This window comes from Sorex araneus, chromosome 4, assembly GCF_027595985.1.
Source record: "Sorex araneus isolate mSorAra2 chromosome 4, mSorAra2.pri, whole genome shotgun sequence".
In the NCBI taxonomy this organism is placed as follows: Eukaryota; Metazoa; Chordata; class Mammalia; order Eulipotyphla; family Soricidae; genus Sorex; species Sorex araneus.
The window spans coordinates 72995423-73014129 of record NC_073305.1 but is presented as its reverse complement, the minus strand read 5'-3'; the positions used below and the strand labels follow the sequence as shown (position 1 = coordinate 73014129).

At 61.7% G+C, this 18707-nt stretch overlaps 2 protein-coding genes across 6 annotated transcripts; one reads left to right on the top strand and one right to left on the bottom strand.

Annotated features, from left to right (window-relative positions):
- Positions 1 to 1330: 1330 nt before the first annotated feature.
- On the bottom strand, positions 1331 to 6391 carry MIEF2 (mitochondrial elongation factor 2). Of its 4 annotated transcripts, none has more exons than XM_055136858.1 (5): positions 6247 to 6391; positions 4494 to 4574; positions 4005 to 4155; positions 3666 to 3846; positions 1331 to 3219 (listed from the first exon to the last, which is right to left on the bottom strand). In XM_055136858.1, the coding sequence occupies exons 3-5, from the start codon at positions 4146 to 4148 to the stop codon at positions 2165 to 2167; spliced, it is 1380 nt and encodes a 459-aa protein (XP_054992833.1). In that variant the 5' UTR covers positions 4149 to 4155; positions 4494 to 4574; positions 6247 to 6391; the 3' UTR covers positions 1331 to 2164. The 4 variants fall into 4 exon arrangements, with proteins under 4 accessions (XP_054992833.1, XP_054992834.1, XP_054992832.1 ...); XM_055136859.1 differs by lacking the exon at positions 4494 to 4574 and adding an exon at positions 5334 to 5394 and having other exon boundaries at positions 6247 to 6377; XM_055136857.1 differs by lacking the exon at positions 4494 to 4574.
- An 821-nt stretch (positions 6392 to 7212) lies between these two features.
- On the top strand, positions 7213 to 18676 carry FLII (FLII actin remodeling protein). 2 transcript variants are annotated; one of them, XM_055136659.1, is made up of 30 exons: positions 7213 to 7370; positions 8586 to 8696; positions 8923 to 8994; positions 10414 to 10494; positions 10737 to 10822; positions 10908 to 11069; positions 11169 to 11272; positions 11587 to 11762; positions 11852 to 12009; positions 12517 to 12601; positions 12904 to 13051; positions 13141 to 13274; positions 13361 to 13573; positions 13667 to 13846; positions 14925 to 15007; positions 15114 to 15188; positions 15364 to 15447; positions 15534 to 15705; positions 16089 to 16193; positions 16277 to 16468; positions 16633 to 16821; positions 16914 to 17053; positions 17126 to 17360; positions 17432 to 17586; positions 17671 to 17731; positions 17815 to 17943; positions 18015 to 18121; positions 18203 to 18308; positions 18392 to 18457; positions 18534 to 18676. In XM_055136659.1, the coding sequence occupies exons 1-30, from the start codon at positions 7308 to 7310 to the stop codon at positions 18666 to 18668; spliced, it is 3807 nt and encodes a 1268-aa protein (XP_054992634.1). In that variant the 5' UTR covers positions 7213 to 7307; the 3' UTR covers positions 18669 to 18676. The 2 variants fall into 2 exon arrangements, with proteins under 2 accessions (XP_054992634.1, XP_054992635.1); XM_055136660.1 differs by lacking the exons at positions 7213 to 7370; positions 8586 to 8696; positions 8923 to 8994 and adding an exon at positions 9192 to 9233.
- Positions 18677 to 18707: the final 31 nt, after the last annotated feature.

Here is an 18707-nt window from a genome sequence, read left to right as displayed (position 1 = left end):
AGCATTGAATGCTAAGCCAGCATTCCTCTAGTCGTCAGCTCAGTTTTCACATGAACCGGGAGCCAGGGCAGAGGGTGCCAAAAAATAAAAATGGGGTGAGTGAGGTCATAGTCCCCAGGTGGCTCTTTGGCTCAAGCTGAGGGGCAGTCCTGGCTTTTTGCTGGACCTGCAGAAGGGTGGTTACTTCGTTTTGCCTGCCAGCCAAGGCAAAGGAATCTGCGTGCCAGTCTCACAAATAGCTCTGGGCCACCTGATAAAGCAAAACCCAGGCCACGATGGGGTCAAGCAGGATCTGAGTCTAGACCAAACCATACCTGGAACCAACCTGTACCCAAAGGAGCATCAGAGGCAACTTCCTATGCTGTGGGTACAGCCCTGCACCCCGAAAAGGCTCCCGGTGGAACATCCACACTCAGTTTGGATGGGTGATCAAGCACACCTCTTTTTTTTTTTAAAGCCACAGCAAGCTCTTCTCAGGGCTAGTTCTTGGCTCTGCTCTCAAGGATTACGCCTGGCAGTGTTCGGGGAACCCTATGTGGGATGGGTCAGTTCCATGCCAGATGAGTGCTCTACCAGTGGTAATATCTCTTGGGTCCTTCTCTTTCCCTTACAATGCATCTAGTCTTCCTGCCATGTCCTGGAGGCCAGCCCTTTGCCAGCGGGTTCAGCCGAGCATGCTGCTGTTCACAGCCTGCCTGGCAGCAGAGCCCCTCTCGTTCTGGGACTGGAGGGGTCTGTTCTGTTCCAGCCCCAGGAGGACTGTGCCCCTCGGTCATCCCCACAACGGTCTCTGAGCTAGGCTATCCCAATCTGTTTTGTAGGTGAGAATGCCAAGGCAGACCTCTGCTTCCAGCTGGTCCCCAGCCACCTTGGCTGCCACTGGGACCCTCAGAGGCAGCCCTGGGCCATCTTGTCCTGCACCCCCATCTGGGAGGGGTGTGGGGCCCCCTCAGGGAGCACCAGCAGTGACCTCACCTGTTATTTGTGGCAGCAGAGACTTAAGCCTCTGCCATGACTATCCGCGCTGAGGGGCTGGGAGCTGCCCCCATCTTGCAGGCCAAAGGCAGGGAGGAGAAATCACATTTCTTCCAAACTCACAAAACCAGCCACAGGGTTTAGGGCAGCCCAGCCCCCCAGAAAGCATGGAGGAGTTCAGGTGCTCAGGAAATACCAAACCTGAGCTAACTGGCACTCACTCTTACACCAGCCAGCCCACAGGGAAGCCTGTCACATGTCACCACCACTGACTTCCCAGTTCAGTCCTCCAGCCCAGACATACACAGGCTTCCCGAGTGTTCCAAACAGCTGCCTCAGAAGTGAGCACTTATCGCATGCTTGAATTTTTCCTTTATTCTTGCTCACATTCTTTGGGGCATAGCTTTGCTTCAGCAGGAGGGGCCCCTGGGAGGGGGAGCAGGACCACCCCAGTCCCGCAGGCTTCGGTGAGGACACAGGCGGCGGCTGAGAGCTAGTGCTGGCACTGTGGTGGTGGCGTCCCTGGCTTCTGCGGGCACGGCCTCTGCTCTGCCCTGGCCAGCAGAAGCCCAGGGTCACCCTCAGCTCTGGGCAATGGATTCTCCCAGGAAACACTGTTGATCAGAGCAAACTCACCCCGTGGGAGGGAGAAGAGCTTTCCGCTGAGGTAGAAAGTGGGAAGCTCATCAGGCAGAGAGCCCGTCCAGGTGCTGGGAGTGAGCTCAGCAAGCTAGCGGATCCCAAGACACCAAACCCCACAGACTGAGTGGGCCAGAACGCTACATGCTATGGGTGCCAGGCGACTCCGGCCCTGGGCCTGGGTTCCATGTAGTGTTTCCCACCCAGCACCAGTCTCAGGATGCCAAGAACCAGCACCCAAGGAAGGCACTAACTCCTCTTCACAGAGACCTGGGCTGGCCTTCCCCAAGCTGTGTCCTGTCGGTCGCTCCCGGGCCTGATGCCCAGGGCACCGAGGGGCATGTGTGAGTGGCTAGCCCTTCGAGCTGCCCAAGAGGCGGCCCGGGTCTGCCCAGGGGACAGCAACACAGCCTCTCCAAGCTCAGGCCCCGCAGCTGGGCTCAAGCATATGCTAACCCCATGGGCTTCTAAGACACGCTGCCCTTACTTCTGGCTAAAAGCAGGAGAGCGGGAGCTCCCGGACCCCTCAGCGGCACTGTGTGCCTCTCCACTACAGCAGCTCCTCGGGCGCCTGCAGGCCCCGGTACAGTGCGTAGCCGACGTTGTCGATCTCCTCCTCGCAGAGGCTGCCCAGGAGGTTGATGCTGGGGTTGAAGTGGCAGGGCAGGCTGGCCTGCTCCAAGCTGCTGATGAGCAGCTCCAGGGCCTGCAGGAAGCGCTCACCCAGGGCCTCCTCTGCCCAGTTCACCTTCTCCTCCCCCAGGTGCAGGACCACCTGGATCAGGTGGCCACGGCCCAGTCTCCCCAGGGAAGGGTGACGGCGGCAGATGGCACACAAGAGCAGCAGCAGCCGCCGCCGGCTGCCACTGTCGAGATCATCCAGCGCACGCAGCCTGGCGGCCTCTGCTGGGTACAAGTCCTGGAGCCAGAGGTTCCCGGCCAGCCCCTCCAGAGGCCAGGCCAGAAGCAGGCGGTCCTCCACGTCAGGGCTGGTGACTGCCAGGAGGACCGCGACAGTGAGCTCCAGGTACTCGTGCTGTACCTCAAGCAGCAGCTCCTCCGAGGCCACGCTGGGCAGGATCAGGCACCCGAGGAGGCCCCCAATGGCGGGCCAGTTGACGGAGGCGACCAAGGCCTTGCGAAGCAGCTCCAGCAGAACGCGGGAGGAGAGGTAGCCGCCCACCAGGAAGCGGTCCCAGGGGCTACTGCCCCGTGGGCTGAACTCCAGCTGAGTCCTGCGGACCGCCCAGCAGCGAGGGTCCCGGGCGACAGTGTCCAGGCCGGGCACCAGCTTCCACAACTCTGGCTCCAGCACCAGAGGCACCAGGACACGCACGTCATCGGCAGCTCCTGCCTGCAGCCCGTCATAGAGTGGCCCGCTGGGCACGAGCGCCCCGAAAGGCAGCTCTGGGAACTTGGTCTTGAAGAAGGTTTGTAGCTCCAGGGCAATGTCACCAGTCAGCTGCTTGGCCAGAGCCCCGTGGGCCGCAGGGATGCAGGCATGGCCCCTCTCGAACACTAGCAGCTTCTCCTGCAGGGTCAGGCACGGAGGTGCTGGGGAGCTCCAGGGAGTGGCGCTCTGAGTGTCCGCATTTCGGGACTTCGCTGCAGAGCAGGGGCAGAACTGTCATGAGGAGCCAGGAGAACCCACCTGCCCTCTAGCTGTGTGCTGTCCTGTCTCTGTCCCCTCGCCTGTGGAACGGCTCCCTAAGGGTCCAACTCCTCCATAGTAAGCAATGGAGGACAAATTCTGTTCCAGACTGCTGCCCTCTGGGGGGAAACAGCTCCATTCAGAGGGAGTCTGAGCCTCAGCCACCCCACCCCCACCTAATGCTCTATGGTGGTCTGATCTCTCTGCTCCGCCTGCCGGTCTCCACGTCTGCACGTCTGGGTGGCGTTAGCCTCAACACCAGCAGGAAGAGGGGAGGTGGGGGTGGGGGTGAACGTGTTGCCCCTCAACATGCAGTGTCCAGGAGGGGCTGGGCAGGGCCTGGGCTGCCCACAAACGTGCCCACTGCAGGGGTCCCTCCCAGGTCAGAGGTGCCACTCACCTGGGGCTGGGGGCAGGGGTGCTGGGCTCGGCCGGGACTGGCTGAGGGCAGCGGGAGGCGACCGGAGCTGTATGCGTGGTGTGGCCTTGAGTAGGCTCAGCTCCTTCCAGCTCTCCTCCAGGCACGTAGTGTCCCCCTTGGCATCCTCCTGGTCCCTTGGGCTGGTGGCCCTATCGATGAGCTGTGGGCACAGTGAGGGATCAGAGTGCTAGGAGCCTGGGCCACCAGGCTTCTGGGGTGCAGAAGCAGGTGTCAGCAGCCTCGGGCTTCCCCGCTCCCACCCTGAGCCCTGCTGTGGCCCCTGAGAGCCCCAGGTACCAGTGGCATAGCCTGGCTTACCCGCTTCACGGCTAGGGTGGCGATGCCCAGCACGGCAGCACCACCCACACCCAGCACCAGGCGTGCGTTGGCCAGGAGGAAGTCCACAGCACTGCCTAGCACCTCGTCATCGCGCTGCTTCCTCTTCTGGAAGAACTCTGCCATGATCCGCCTGTAACAGAGTGAGGGTGCAAGGACCATCAGGGTGGGGCGCCAGGCTGGCATCAGAGTGGGAGCGGGCAGGCAATCCAGCTACATTTTGTTGGGCCCATGGTAGGTGGGGGTGGGGAGGGTCCCTCACAGGGTTTCTTGGGGAGTGGAGAAACATTCCCCCTCCCCTTGGAGAAGGGAGCCCACAGAAAGCTCCTGAGATCTATGGCAGGTGAGAGAAGAGTATCGTCACCCCAGTGCCACCCTCCAGGAACCCTGACACCAACCCCGTCATGCAGAGACAGACCACAAGCTACCCCCCTTGCACCCACACCCACTTGCAAAGCCTCCAGCTCTCACCCTTCTCCCCCAGCCTTGGTCTGATCAGTCCTGCAGAGCCAGGTCAAGTGAGGACCCTTCACTCACTTCCTGAATGGGACCCTGAAAAGACCACAATCTGCAGCCCAGATGGCCAGCTCAGAGGCAGTGCCAGCAAGTCAGGCAAGAGAGCAAGGGAGGGGCCAGAGAGAGTCTAGTGAGTAGGGTGCTTGCCTTGCACACGGCCACCTGGGGTTTGTTCCCAGCACCCCATGTAGTCCCTGAGCCACGCCAGGAGTTATCCCTGAGCTCAGAATCAGAAGCACTGCCAGGTGTGGCCCAAAACCAAAAAAAAAAAAAGAAAGAAAGAAAAGAAAAGGAAGGAAGAAAGAAAGAAAGAAAGAAAGGAAGGAAGGAAGGAAGGAAGGAAGGAAGGAAGGAAGGAAGGAAGGAAGAAAGGGCCGGAGAGATAGCACAGCGGGAAGGGCGTTTGCCTTGCACGTGGCCGACCCGGGTTCAAATCCCAGCATCCCATATGGTCCCCTGAGCACGGCCAGGGGTAATTCCTGAGTGCAGAGCCAGGAGTAACCCCTGTGCATCGCCAGGTGTAACCCCCCCAAAAAAAGCAAATAAATAAATAAATAAATAAATAAATAAAGTTCTTTAAAAAAAAGAAAGAAGGAAGGAAGGAAGGAAGGAAGGAAGGAAGGAAGGAAGGAAGGAAGGAAGGAAGGAAGGAAGGAAGGAAGGAAAGAAGGAAGGAAGAGATGGGTCAGGCTTCTTGGAGTGGAGAGGGTGGGTGTGTGTGTGTGGGAGAGCCGCCTGTGCCCAGGTAGTGGTCAAGACTGCATGACTGGCTGCAGAGGCAGTGAGGAGACTCACCCGAAGTGACTGGGTAGCCCTCCAGTTTGGGCCAGAGGCAGCTGGGAGGAGCTGTGCTCAGCTGCCAGGAAGGAATCCAAGCCACACAGGTGAGTCGAAGGCCGAACACCCCCAAACATGCACTCAACTGTGCTGTGACACAGCGGGGCGTAGAGGGGAGGTTAGAAGTGAAGCGCCCCAAATGTGGGCTGGGAAGAGTCCAGGCAGAGCTCTCTCCTGGGCCTGGCGCTTCCGGGGGATGATTTCGGAGGCCCAGCAGTATCAGGCAGCGCTGGCCTGAGCTTCTGCCCTCCCTACGCGGCTGTGGGTGGCACAGCTCAGCTGCCAGGTGACAGACAACATGCCGGCAGCAGCTGAAACCCGAGGCACGGGGCACAGTCGCGACCTCTCCCCGCCCCCCTCATTCACCCGTTCTAAAAATGACTCTCAGGGCTTGGCACCCGCCCGGGCCGCCAGCGATGACCCACCACCACCCGACGGCCCGTGTCCGTCTCCGCAAAGGGGACCGAGAGGGCCAGCAGGAGCAGAAACATCCTGAAAACAGTCAAAGCGTTTTATTTCAGCTAAAGCAATTTTAATCCCCTCCTATCCCGCCTCCTCCTGGGGCTTTGCCGAGTCGCGGGCGGCGCTCACGGGCCCAGCCGTGGCTTCAGGGCAGCGGTGCCGCCGAGCGCGCTCCAGGCTCAAGCAACCGCCTCCGCGCCGCCGCGCCCCCGACGGCCGGAGGGAGACCGCCCGGCACTGCCCGCCCCGCCGGGAGGACCCCGAGGGCCCGGGACCCGATATGGAGAAGGGTCAGGCCAGGGTTCGAACTCCGCCGACCCCCCAAGCCTCCGCGCGACCCCGGCTGGAGGCCACGCCCCTGACCCGCGGCCGGGCCGGCGACCCGCATCCCCGACGGGTCTGCCCTTACCTGCTTCGCGCTTTCAGCGCCAACTACCGCAGGGTTGGTTCCTTCGGGGCCCGAAGCCCGGAGCGGCCCGGCACAGAACGCAGAGGCCCGGGACCCGAACTGCCAGGCGCCGGGGCGGCCGCGGCCCCGAGCGCGGAGAGGAGCAGGCCCGCGTGCCAATCGGAGCGCAGGAGGCCTGGGCTCCTGTTCCTAATAGCCAGCAGCCAGCCAATGGCAGGAGGGCCACGCCCCCCGGCAGCCTCTGCGTTCCCCTCGGGGGTGGGACTCCACGACGCTCTCCAGATTTAAAGGCACAGAGCTCCATTCTGACCCGGCTCTACCCTGCGGGTTCCTGGATGCCGGACGCCCAGGGCTCTACGAGACGTGCATGCGTTTGTAATGTGAAGAATGTTTCCTGGGCTCACAATCAGTCCGGGAGTCTGGCAGGTAGCAGGAACCAGACTCAAAAGACCTGTAGGTCTGCCCTTTGGTCCATCCTGGGAGAGTTCCTGATGGCCCCCTGGACACAGAATCTTGCTCCTTGCCCTCTGCCCCGTTTGACCTTGTGCGGGTCGTAGTTCACTCGGTTCTTAGTTTTCTCTGTCGTGGAATGAGGACACCATACGCCTCGCTATCCCTGCGTATGACGCCCTTGCCTTTTATTCATCGAGTGTCTCTTATTTGCTGGTGAAGGCTGAGGTACTGTTTATTAAGCACCTGTTGTATGCCGCAAGCTACACATGTGGTTGCTCATTTGTTTCTGAACCTGAAGAGACAACCTGAAGGGACGTTTCTGAGACGCCAACCTACGAGGGGCATGTGTGGGGTTTGCAGAGTTCTAGGGTCACAGAACCTTGAACCCCTCGCGTTCCGGGGCTCGCGTTCCGGGGCTGGGTGCAGAGACAGCCTCAAGGTCATGAAGCCGCTTACGGGAGCCGAAGGGGCGCCCCGAGTCCCTGGGCCCGGGCCAGCAGCCGAGGGGCGGGGGCGCGGGCTTGGCCGCCGCCCGTGCGGGGCGGGTTAAAGGGGCGGAGCCCGTGCCGGCCCCGCCCGGGCCTCCCCGCGGCAGCGAGCGCGGCGCCATGGAGGCCACCGGGGTGCTGCCGTTCGTGCGCGGCGTGGACCTCAGCGGGAACGACTTTAAGGTGCGCGGCGGGCGGCGGGCGGCGGGCGGCGGGCGGCGGGCGGCGGGCGGCGGGCGGCGGGCGGCTCCGGCCCGACCAGACTCTGCGCCCGGGCGCGCGGGCTTTGCTTCCGGCCCGTCCGCCTCCGGCCCGGCCGGGGTGGGGCTGCCCTGGGCCCGCACCCTCTCGGCGGGGCGGCCCGACCGGGCAGGGGCTGCGGGGCTGCGGGGCTGCGGGGCGGCCTGCCGTGGGCGCCCGCCAGCTCCCCTGCCCGCGGCTGACTCATGCCGCCCTGCCCCCGCCCCGGCGGGCTCGGCGAGTCACTTCCCCTCTGCGCCTCGCCTTTCTTCCCGGCTGCGCGGGCCTGGACGCAGAGCAGCCCCGGGGCGGCCCGAGCGGCTGGAGGCGGGCAGCGAGCCGGCCGCGGCGACGTTGCGCGGGCTCGACACGGTGCCCGGCCCAGCTGGGGGAGGCGGGCCTAGAGAGGCAGGAGCCAGTGCTCACGCTCGCCCCGGGAAGGAACTGGTGCAGGGAACAGACCTCGCTGCAGGGGCGGGGGATCAGGCCAGGCAGGGGCTCTGGGCTTTGGCCAGGTCAGGGGTGGGCCGGGCAAGGCCGGTTGTTGATGCAGATGCGCCCCGCGTACACCTACTACAGCCACACCCCCTTCCTCCCCTTCTTGTACTCCCCCATCCTCACTGTGACCTCGGGGGCCAGACTGGCCACTGGGGAAGGGGCCATCAGCCAGTGGCCTGAAGGCGAGCACTGGGAGCAGACTGAGGTGGGCCGGAGGTAGAATAACAGAGGCCGTGACTGAGGGGGCGGGGCAGAAGCCCAGCGCGGGGTTGGGTCTTACCACAAATGGCCTATAGGCGGCTGTCAGCGCGAGGCTTCGGGCAAGGGGTCAGAGGATTCTCCCCCCAGCACCCTTGATGCCCACACAGGCTCTCTAAGCCGAGCTGATCACATGGTTGCCGGCAGGACCCCTCGGAACCAGGCAGTGTGGAGCCCCCTTCCAGGGCTCATTCCAGCAGGAGGCACAGACCTGGGGCCTGCAGTGCCCCCTCTATTCCTCACCTTCCCTGGCAAGAGGCTGTCACTGCCCTGTTTTCTGTGTGAGATGAGGCAGTGACAGAGCTGGTGCGAGGGCTCTCTGTTGCCCCCGAAGCTCCCTTGGCAGTGGCAGACACAGGGTCGTAGAGCAGGAAGCCCCTATGCCTACCCATCCCCCCACAGGGCGGCTACTTCCCTGAGAATGTCAAGGCCATGACAAGTCTCCGATGGCTGAAGCTGAATCGCACCGGCCTCTGCTACCTGCCAGAGGAGCTGGGTGCCCTCCAGAAGCTGGTAAGGAATTTGGGTGGGCTGGGCCCGGTGGGCGGAGCCTGCCTGAGACAGATACTAGAGAAAGGCAGGGACAGCCCTGAGCAGAGCTGACAGGTTGGGAGTGAACAGCCCGTCCAGGGAGGTATGCAAGGGGAAGAAGGTCAGGTCTGGGAGGTAGAAATTCCATGGAGGGGACTGCACTCCAGACAGTGCAGTCCTGGTGAGCCTCTCTCCTGTCCTGGCGTAGGAGCACTTGTCTGTGAGCCACAACCACCTGACCACACTTCACGGGGAGCTGTCCAGCCTGCCATCTCTGCGGGTGAGCGTCGTGCTGCGGGACTGAGGAGGGAGCCCAGCAGGTGCCGTTGGTGGGACCACCAGGGTCCCAGGCGTGGGGGGAGGTTCAAAGGATGGTAAGAGCAGCAGCTCCATTTTGAACTGTCTAGACTTGTTGGTTTGTTTGTGGGCCACCCCCTGGGGTGCTCAGAGTGACTTCTGTCTCTGTGCTCAGGAATTCTAGTGTGTCCAGGGAACCATGTGGGATTGACCATGTGCCAGGCAAGTGCCCTCTCCTCTGCACTACCCCTCCGGCACCAGCCGCGCCCTGTGGGATGGTAGCAACTGCGGGAATGAATGATCCCAACAGAACCCGGCCTGTCTGCTCCACGGCACCTGTGTGTTTATTTCCTGGGGTCCTGACTCCCACCTGGTCACCCTGAGAATCTATCTGACCCAGAGCCCAAGCAGTGGCAGTGCTGGGCTGGGGCCGAATGTGCGGGGCTGAGCCGACTGTTTGCTCTTCTGTTCTCCTTGAGACGCTGGCATCCTCTGAGCGTCCCCGTGCTGAGGAGGGGTCCTGCATCGCATTCTGTGATGTTAAGGGCATAGCTCCATCCAGATGAGTGCACATCCGGCCCTGTCACTTCCTGGTGGTGTGACCTTGGGCATGTCACCCCTTTCTGGGAGGGCTCCCGAGTGAGGCTGAGCCAGTAGCGCAGCGGCATGAGGGCTGACGGACAGGCCGTGGGCTAGCCTGCCCTTGGCTGCCTCTCCTCGTCATGTAGCACAGGGGCTTGAGAGTGGGCGTTCTCACCCATGCTCTGATGGCTCTTTGATACAACCCATTCCCCCCATCCTGGAAACCCTGATCTTGCCCTGTTGGAGTTGGCTTTAGGAATTCTTTGGTGAAAAAGGTTCCCTGAGTGGGTGGGGCACAGGCCGTGTGAGCAGAACCCCTGGCACCATGGTCCCCCAAGCATTGCTAGGAGTGATCCTCAAGTACCAACCCAGGCATAATCCCAAAACCTATTTGTTTAATTTTGGCATGGGGGTCACACCTGGCTCTACACTCAGCAACCACACCTGGAACAGCTCAGAGGACTATATGAAATGCCAGGAATCAAACCTGGATCGTCCATGTACATGGCAAGCACCTTATGTGTTGTACTATCTCTCCAGCTCCCATCAGAAACTAATTTTAAAAAGCAGGGGATGGGAGTGTTCTCTGAAGACTCTGTGCTGAACTCTGGGCACATTTGAGTGGGCTTTGAGGTATGAATAGGAGTTCATCACCAGCATAGAAATGGCTGCCAGATGGAGGGACTATGAACAAAGGACATGGTGAGAGGATGTTCAGCCAGGCCTCCAGTGGCCTTCCTGAGGTGCAGTTCTTCCCCGATTTATGCCTCTTCCTGGGAGTAGAAGTTGCAAATCATGGATTTTCCTGGTATATCCCCAGGCCATTGTTGCCCGAGCCAACAGCCTGAAGAATTCTGGAGTCCCGGATGACATCTTCAAGCTAGATGACCTCTCGGTTCTGGTCAGTGATTACCCATCCACCCGTTCCGTGTACCAATCTGTAATTTAGACCCTTTCTATGACACTGCTCATTGGAACTGTTGTTAGCCCATTTCATAGACAGAGCATGGCTTAGAATGAGCAGTGTCCTAGGTAGAGTCAGATACTGAGTGAGGTTGGGCTTTCAAATCCCCCATCGGCTCCCTCTGGTCCCTGAGCCTGGTGGAGGCTGACCCCTCCCTGGCCCTTGGCTGTCCTGCCTAGGATCTGAGCTACAACCAGCTGACCGAGTGCCCACGGGAGCTGGAGAATGCCAAGAACATGTTGGTACTGAATCTCAGTCACAACAGGTGCCTGCTGAGCTGGGGGTGGGTGTGGGCGGGCGCGGGTGGGCTGGGCTCCCAGCTCTGACCAGGCCTCGCCGCCCACCTGCAGCATTGACACCATCCCCAACCAGCTGTTCATCAACCTCACCGACCTGCTGTACCTGGACCTCAGCGAGAACCAGCTGGAGAGCCTGCCCCCCCAGATGCGCCGCCTCGTGCACCTGCAGACGCTAGTGCTCAACGGGAACCCCCTGCTGCACGCTCAGCTCCGGTGAGTGCCCCTGGGGGCCGCCATGCCTCAACCCCGTCCCGTCCCCACACTCAGAGCCGCCTCAGGCCTGCCCCGCTCTGAGATCTCCGCTCCCTGCAGGCAGCTCCCGGCGCTGCTGGCCCTACAGACCCTGCACCTGCGGAACACCCAGCGCACACAGAGCAACCTGCCCACCAGCCTGGAGGGCCTGAGCAACCTGGCTGGTAAGTGCCCCGAGACCGCCCCGCCCCACCCGGCCCTGTCCAGGTCCTTGCTTCCCTGCAGAGGGGGACTGACCCTGCCTTCCCGCCCACACCCCCGTGGGGAGGAGGTGGTGTTGGTAGGGATCATCGGGGTTGGGGTCACCCGTATTGCCCCTGGGGTCCTCCGCCTGGCATGAGAGGAAGCGGCAACTTTGGCTGAGGAAGGAGGCTCCAAGTCGGTCCATTCTCTCACCTGTCCACGGAGGCGGGAGGTGTCAGGGCTCTGGTTCCCACAGGACTCACCGCCCCCACTAACGTGCCCGCTCCGTCCCCAGACGTGGACCTGTCATGCAATGACCTGACAAGGGTGCCTGAGTGCCTGTACACCCTCCCCAGCCTGCGTCGCCTCAACCTTAGCAGCAACCAGATCACGGAGCTGTCGCTGTGCATCGACCAGTGGGTGCACGTGGAGACCTTGAACCTGTCCCGCAACCAGCTCACCTCCTTGCCTGTGCGCCTGGCCCAGGCAGGGTTGGGGGAGAGGGGTCCTCCCACTGTGGGGGCTGGGCCCCTGACCCTCCACCCCTCTGTCCTCCCCAGTCGGCCATTTGCAAGCTGGCCAAGCTGAAGAAGCTGTACTTGAACTCCAACAAGCTGGACTTTGATGGACTGCCCTCAGGCATCGGCAAGCTGGCCAGCCTGGAGGAGTTCATGGCCGCCAACAACAACCTGGAGCTCATCCCGGAGAGCCTCTGCAGGTGTGGGGGCCGGGGACCTAGCTCAGGGTGCCCTTGCTGTAGCCACGACCCGTCTTACAGTCTTCAGGTGGCACAGGAGATGGATGCGTGGACCTGGTGCCATGGACCAGGTCCACATGGGCTTCCCTGAGCACCGTTTGGGAAGGCCACTGGTAGGGAAGGGCAGTGCCAGCTGAGTCTGACACCTCGAGGTGGGCACCGTGCCTACCAGCCCCACACTGAGAAACCTTCAGGCCAAGGGCCGAATCTCAGGGCATAGCGTTTTTCCTTCTGTTCCCAAGCATCCATCCTCAGGGGCCCATCATTCCACGAGAGGCTACTGTGAAAACTGCTGCCCTACAAGTCACAGAGAACTTTCTAGAGAGACTGAGGCAGCTGTCTTCCTCATGCTAATAACCCCCTGACTTCTCCCTCAGTCCCTCCGGCCCTGCCTACCTCCCTGCTCCAGGACCGGAAGCTTCTTTCCCCTCACACCACCTCCCTGAGGTCCCAGCTCTGTCCTCACAGGTGCACAAAGCTGAGGAAACTTGTCTTGACCAAGAACCGCCTGGTGACACTCCCCGAGGCCATCCACTTCCTGACTGAGATTCAGGTAGGGCTGAGCCCAGACTGTCAGGAATGGGCATGCAAGGGAGTGTGACCAGGGCGAGGAGGACCCCGCAGGGCCTTCCTGCAGTGATGGGCCCCTCTGGGAGGAGGGCACATTCCTAGGGAAGTCTCCTGCTCTGCCTCGTTTCTGAAGCCCCAGGCCAGGCTGCCGGGTGCTGTGTCCACGCATGAGGCTAGATCCTGGCCCCTGCCCAGCCCTTTTTTTTTTCCAGGCTGTGGGGTGGGGGGCGGGACTGGCAGTGGGGGCTCAGTCCTCAGCAACAGTTCTGCTCACCCTATGAGCAGATCCTGGACGTGAGGGAGAACCCGAACTTGGTCATGCCGCCCAAGCCTGCCGACCACGCCGCTGAGTGGTACAACATCGACTTCTCCCTGCAGAACCAACTGCGGCTGGCAGGGGCCTCACCCGCCACCGTGGCCGCTGCAGCAGCGGGTAAGGGGGCTGCTCTTGAGCCTCGAGTTCCCCAGCCCGCTCCGTGCAGCCCTCACCCACACTCAGCTGTTGGCCTCCCCGTCTACCAGGCAGTGGGCCCAAGGACCCTCTGGCGCGGAAAATGCGCCTGCGGAGGCGCAAGGACTCCGCCCAGGATGACCAGGCCAAACAAGTGCTGAAGGGCATGTCAGAAGTGGCCCAGGAGAAGAACAAACAGCAGGAGGTAAGCGGTCAGGGGTCTGGACACGGAGAAGGGCAGAGGCCTGAGGTGGGTGACACCATGTATCCAGACGTGGACTGTGACGGCAGGAGAGCACCGATGCCCGGGCCCCAGGGGGCAAAGCACGGCGCTGGGACCAGGGCCTGGAGAAGCCACGCCTCGACTACTCAGAGTTCTTCACGGAGGACGTGGGCCAGCTGCCCGGCCTGACCATCTGGCAGATCGAGAATTTTGTGCCAGTGCTGGTGGAGGAAGCTTTCCACGGCAAGTTCTACGAAGCCGACTGCTACATCGTGCTCAAGGTGAGGGCGGGACCTGGAGCCTGTGCCCGGTGGCATCCGTGGGGTTAGTTGGGGGGTCAGGACATGGGAACAGCAGCCATGCCTGTTCCGCAGACCTTCCTGGATGACAGCGGAGCTCTGAACTGGGAGATCTACTACTGGATCGGTGGGGAGGCCACGCTTGACAAGAAGGCTTGCTCGGCCATCCACGCCGTCAACCTGCGCAACTACCTGGGCGCCGAGTGCCGCACCGTGCGGGAGGAGATGGGGGACGAGAGCGAGGAGTTTCTGCAGGTGCAGTGGGGGGACAGCAGGGAGGGCAGGAGGGAGGGGGTTCCTGGACACCAGGGAGGCAGGACCAAGGATGGGACTCAGAGTTCAGCCTATACAATTAAGGGTGACAAAAGAACACAAAAACCGAAACAAAAATAGGGGCCAGAAAGAGAGTACAGCAGAGAGGGTGCTTCTTCGGGGTTCAGTCCCCTCCAGTCGTGATCCCCGAGCACAGAGTCAGGTGTGGACCCCAGACAAACAAGATTTCTGGTGATCCCTGGCAGTGCTACAAAACAAAACAAGAAGTTTGGGGCAGGCCAGAGAGACCGTCAGGGTGTGTGCCTTGCAGGTGCCTGTTCAGTTCCCGTGTGAATCCCCGAGTACCGCCATCCTGAGCACCTGGTGTGGCGCACGCACCCCAGAGATTATCGCAGAGAGCGAGCTGAGGCAGCTGCCCACTAGTGGGTTTGGTGTGGTCACTCACGCTGTGGGGTTCACTCAGGCGTCCCTGCTGGCCACGTTGCTGTGCCCTGCACTGTCCCATATACCTGCAGGCTCTCGCACAGCCCTGGGCTCCAGTGCTCATGTTTGTAGGTGGAGGTCTAGACTGGGTTTCACCTCTGCCACCACATGATCCCCCCGGCAATTCTGGAGAGTAACCCCTGGTCACTGCTGGGTGTAGCCCCCAAACCAAAACACAGTCTACATGGATCTCATGTTTTCTTATTGTGTGTTGGTGGGGCCGGTGCGGGGGATTGAGTGTCTCATGTGCTGGGCCTGCACTTAGCAGGAGCTGCATTCTCAACACCCCCCGTGTTCTGAGGCCTGGGGGTCACTCCCAGTAACTCAACCAGTCAGGCTGGTGGCTCAGTGCTGGGCCTGAGGATGTGGCGCTGCTCAGTGCCAGGGACCAGGGCACCCCCAGCAACTGAGTGTGTGCTGCTGTGGGTCAGACCTGGGTTGGGTGCACCTCTGTACTATCTCTTGGACCCTTCACCTGTCTTTAACATGGGCTTGTAGTGCCCGAGCCTGTGTGCAATGTGCCCTCCTGGTGAGTGGGACCTGGGCAGCTCCTGACCACAGCCCACCCCCCATACAGGTGTTTGACAACGACATCTCCTATATTGAGGGTGGAACCGCCAGCGGCTTTTACACTGTGGAGGACACACATTATGTCACCAGGTGAGGGTGCAATGGTGACAGTGCATCTGGTAACAGCAGCCGGAGGGGCTCGGGGAGGTGGTAGGGCGGGTGGGGGCCCATGCCAAACCCCTCCCTCTGGCTCCAGGATGTACCGCGTCTACGGGAAGAAGAACATCAAGTTGGAGCCTGTGCCTCTCAAGGGGGCCTCCCTAGACCCCAGGTGAGCCCCTGATTCGAGATGAAGTGCTCTAGTCTCACCTTGTGGGCAGGTCTGGGCACTAGAGCAGAGCAGGTGGGTGAGCTTTATGGAGCTAGAAATGGGGGCGTCCAGCCCTGGGGGTGGGGTCAGGCCTGGGGCCACCATTCGTGCCCTTCAAAGCACTTCCTCCTGGCAGGTTTGTTTTCCTGCTGGACCGAGGTCTGGACATCTTTGTGTGGCGAGGGCTCCAGGCCACGCTGAGCAGCACCACCAAGGCCAGGTATGAGATCGCGGTCCTGCTTTGTGCTGGGAGCATCGGTCCCTCGAAGGTTTGGCCTCAGTCAGGGCTCTGCACCCCTCCCTCAGGCTCTTTGCAGAGAAAATTAATAAGAATGAGCGGAAAGGGAAGGCAGAGATCACACTGCTGGTGCAAGGCCAGGAGCCCTCAGAGTTCTGGGAGGCGCTAGGCGGAGAGCCTGCCGAGATCAAGAAGCACGTGCCCGACGACTTCTGGCCACCCCAGCCCAAGCTGTACAAGGTGATCCTCGGTGTTGGGGAAGCCTGGAGTCGGGCGGCTGTGGGCTCCCTGTGGATGTCAGAGGGGAGATGGCGCCACCTGCTGGAGAAGAACAGCTTGTACAAAGTTCTGGGCTGGGCCTGGTGGGGTCAGAGGTGGGGAGAGGCTGAGAAAGGCCTGGGGATCAGGTGTGAGGACTCGGCCTTTCCTGTCAAAGCAGGAAAAGGACAAATTAGAGAAACCGGAACTACAATAAGGATATAGGTGGGCAGGGTGTTTGAGCCCTTCTGCTGTCAAGCAAGGGATGCCCCGTCGAGATGAGTCTGCACAGCAGGCCAGGGGCCAGACTCCTGCGCTGGGGCTCGGCTCCCAGACCTTGCCTGTCACATTATTTCTTTCTGCAGGTGGGCCTCGGCCTGGGCTACCTGGAGCTCCCCCAGATCAACTACAAGCTCTCTGTGGAGCATAAGCTGCGGCCCAAGGTGGACCTGATGCCGGGGATGCGGCTGGTGAGCCAGGGTGGAGGCTGTGGTGCTCGGCTGCTTCCTCTGTGGTCTATCCCCGCCTTGACCTCTGCCCTCTGGTCCCGCAGCTGCAGAGTCTGCTGGACACGCGCTGCGTGTATATCCTGGACTGCTGGTCCGATGTGTTCATCTGGCTTGGCCGCAAGTCCCCACGCCTGGTGCGCGCTGCTGCCCTCAAGCTGGGCCAGGAGCTGTGCGGGATGCTGCACCGGCCGCGCCACGCGACTGTCAGCCGCAGCCTTGAGGGCACAGAGGCACAGGTGCGTGGCGTGGTTCAGCCTGTGGCTGTGCCTGTCTGATACTTCCAAGGCATTCCCAAGCCACCCCACCCCTCTTTCCCACCCCACCTCCTGCATCTGCAGGACCTCTGAGCTCCCACTGGCCCCAGTCCCGCACTGTAGCACTTTGCGTGCCTCTCTGTCAGGTGTTCAAGGCCAAGTTCAAAAATTGGGATGACGTGTTGACTGTGGACTACACGCGAAACGCGGAAGCTGTGCTACAGGGTCCGGGACTCGCCGGGAAGGTGAAGCGTGATGCTGACAAGAAGGATCAGATGAAGGCTGACCTCACGGCGCTCTTCCTGCCCCGGCAGCCCCCTATGCCGCTGGCTGAGGTGCGAGTGGAGCTGGCAGGGAGTGCTGGGTGGGGTGGGGGCTGAGTGCGGAGCAGAGCTGCTCGCTGACTGTCAGCCATGGGCTCCGGCAGGCCGAGCAGCTCATGGAAGAGTGGAATGAGGATCTGGACGGCATGGAGGGCTTCGTGCTCGAGGGCAAGAAGTTTGCGCGGCTGCCCGAGGAGGAGTTCGGCCACTTCTACACGCAGGACTGCTACGTTTTCCTCTGCAGGTGCCAGGCCCCCTCCAGCCCCACCCCCAGGACTCAGCTCCTGCTCACTTGCTCACTGCCCCGACCCTGCAGGTACTGGGTTCCCGTGGAGTATGAGGAGGAGGAGAAGAAGGAAGAGGAGGAAGAGAAGGCCAGGGCTGAGGGCAAGGATGCGGAAGCGGCAGAGGCGGAAGAGAAGCAGCCCGAGGAGGATTTCCAATGCATCGTGTACTTCTGGCAGGGCCGCGAGGCCTCCAACATGGGCTGGCTCACCTTCACCTTCAGCCTGCAGAAGAAGTTCGAGAGTCTTTTCCCGGGCAAACTGGAGGTGCATATCTACGCCATGCTGGGGTGGGATGTGGCCCTGAGGGCTCCACCCCTGACACTTCCCGCCCCTAGGTGGTGCGCATGACGCAGCAGCAGGAGAACCCCAAGTTCCTGTCCCATTTCAAGAGGAAGTTCATCATCCACCGGGGCAAGAGGAAGGCAGCCCAGGGCACCCTGCAGCCAAGCCTCTACCAGATCCGCACCAACGGCAGTGCACTCTGCACCCGGTGCCCAGTGGAGAGGGGGCTGGGAGGGCAAGAGGGCGGGGCCCAAAGAAACCCAAGTCCTTGCTGACACCCCCTCCTCCCCAGGTGCATCCAGATCAGCACTGATTCCAGCTTCCTCAACTCCGAATTCTGCTTCATCCTCAAGGTGGGGGTGTGGGTGGACAAGGGCCTTGGGTGGGGACGGCAAGGTGGAGGCGGGCACTGATGTACAACCCTGCACCTGCCCAGGTGCCCTTTGAGAGCGAGGACAACCAGGGCATTGTGTATGCATGGGTGGGCCGGGCCTCGGACCCCGACGAGGCCAAGCTGGCAGAGGACATCCTGAACACCATGTTTGACGCCTCCTATAGCAAGCAGGTGCGCGGGGTGGGCGGCGGGCAGTGGGTGGGAGCTGGCAGGACCCCTGGCTGCACAGCATCTCGCTGCAGGTCATTAACGAAGGAGAGGAGCCCGAGAACTTCTTCTGGGTGGGCATCGGGGCCCAGAAGCCTTATGACGACGACGCTGAGTACATGAAGCATACACGGCTCTTCAGGTGAGGGGGGCCCTCCCCCTCCCCCGGCTCCCCCTGGCACTGCCACTTGGGCCTGGCCTCTCCCTGACCCTTGACCCTCAGGTGTTCCAATGAGAAGGGCTACTTCGCCGTGACAGAGAAGTGCTCCGACTTCTGCCAAGATGACCTAGCAGATGATGACATCATGTTGCTAGACAATGGCCAGGAGGTGAGGCCTGCTGACCTGTGCGCCCCAGGGGCCACCCGTCTGTGAGGGGCACCCACGAGAACACGTCCCCACTCTCATCGCAGGTGTACATGTGGGTGGGGACCCAGACAAGCCAGGTGGAGATCAAACTGAGTCTGAAAGCCTGCCAGGTGAGCGGACAAAGGGGCAGAGAGGGCAGCATGGGAGCACGCAGGGAGGGCCCAGGCTCATGCCCACCCTCGCCAGGTCTACATCCAGCACATGAGATCCAAAGAACATGAAAAGCCCCGCCGCCTGCGCCTGGTCCGCAAGGGCAACGAGCAACACGCCTTCACCCGCTGCTTCCATGCCTGGAGCACCTTCCGGAAGGCCCTGGCCTGAGGCGGGAGGGAGTGGAAGGGCCCCTCCCTGACACCCAGC

What these genes read in the sequence shown, in the direction of transcription:
- MIEF2 (XM_004612832.3), bottom strand. Translation starts at nt 4,184, where the DNA reads ATGGTCCTTGCACCCTCACTCTGTTACAGGCGGATCATGGCAGAGTTC. An exon ending in CCACCCTAGCCGTGAAGCGG is followed by an intron (nt 3,847 to 4,004) that starts GTAAGCCAGGCT and finishes CTGTGCCCACAG; the next exon opens with CTCATCGATAGGGCCACCAG. An exon ending in ACCCCTGCCCCCAGCCCCAG is followed by an intron (nt 3,220 to 3,665) that starts GTGAGTGGCACC and finishes CCTGCTCTGCAG; the next exon opens with CGAAGTCCCGAAATGCGGAC.
- FLII (XM_055136659.1), top strand. Translation starts at nt 7,308, where the DNA reads ATGGAGGCCACCGGGGTGCTGCCGTTCGTGCGCGGCGTGGACCTCAGC. An exon ending in TGGGTGCCCTCCAGAAGCTG is followed by an intron (nt 8,697 to 8,922) that starts GTAAGGAATTTG and finishes GTCCTGGCGTAG; the next exon opens with GAGCACTTGTCTGTGAGCCA. An exon ending in AAGCATACACGGCTCTTCAG is followed by an intron (nt 18,122 to 18,202) that starts GTGAGGGGGGCC and finishes CTTGACCCTCAG; the next exon opens with GTGTTCCAATGAGAAGGGCT.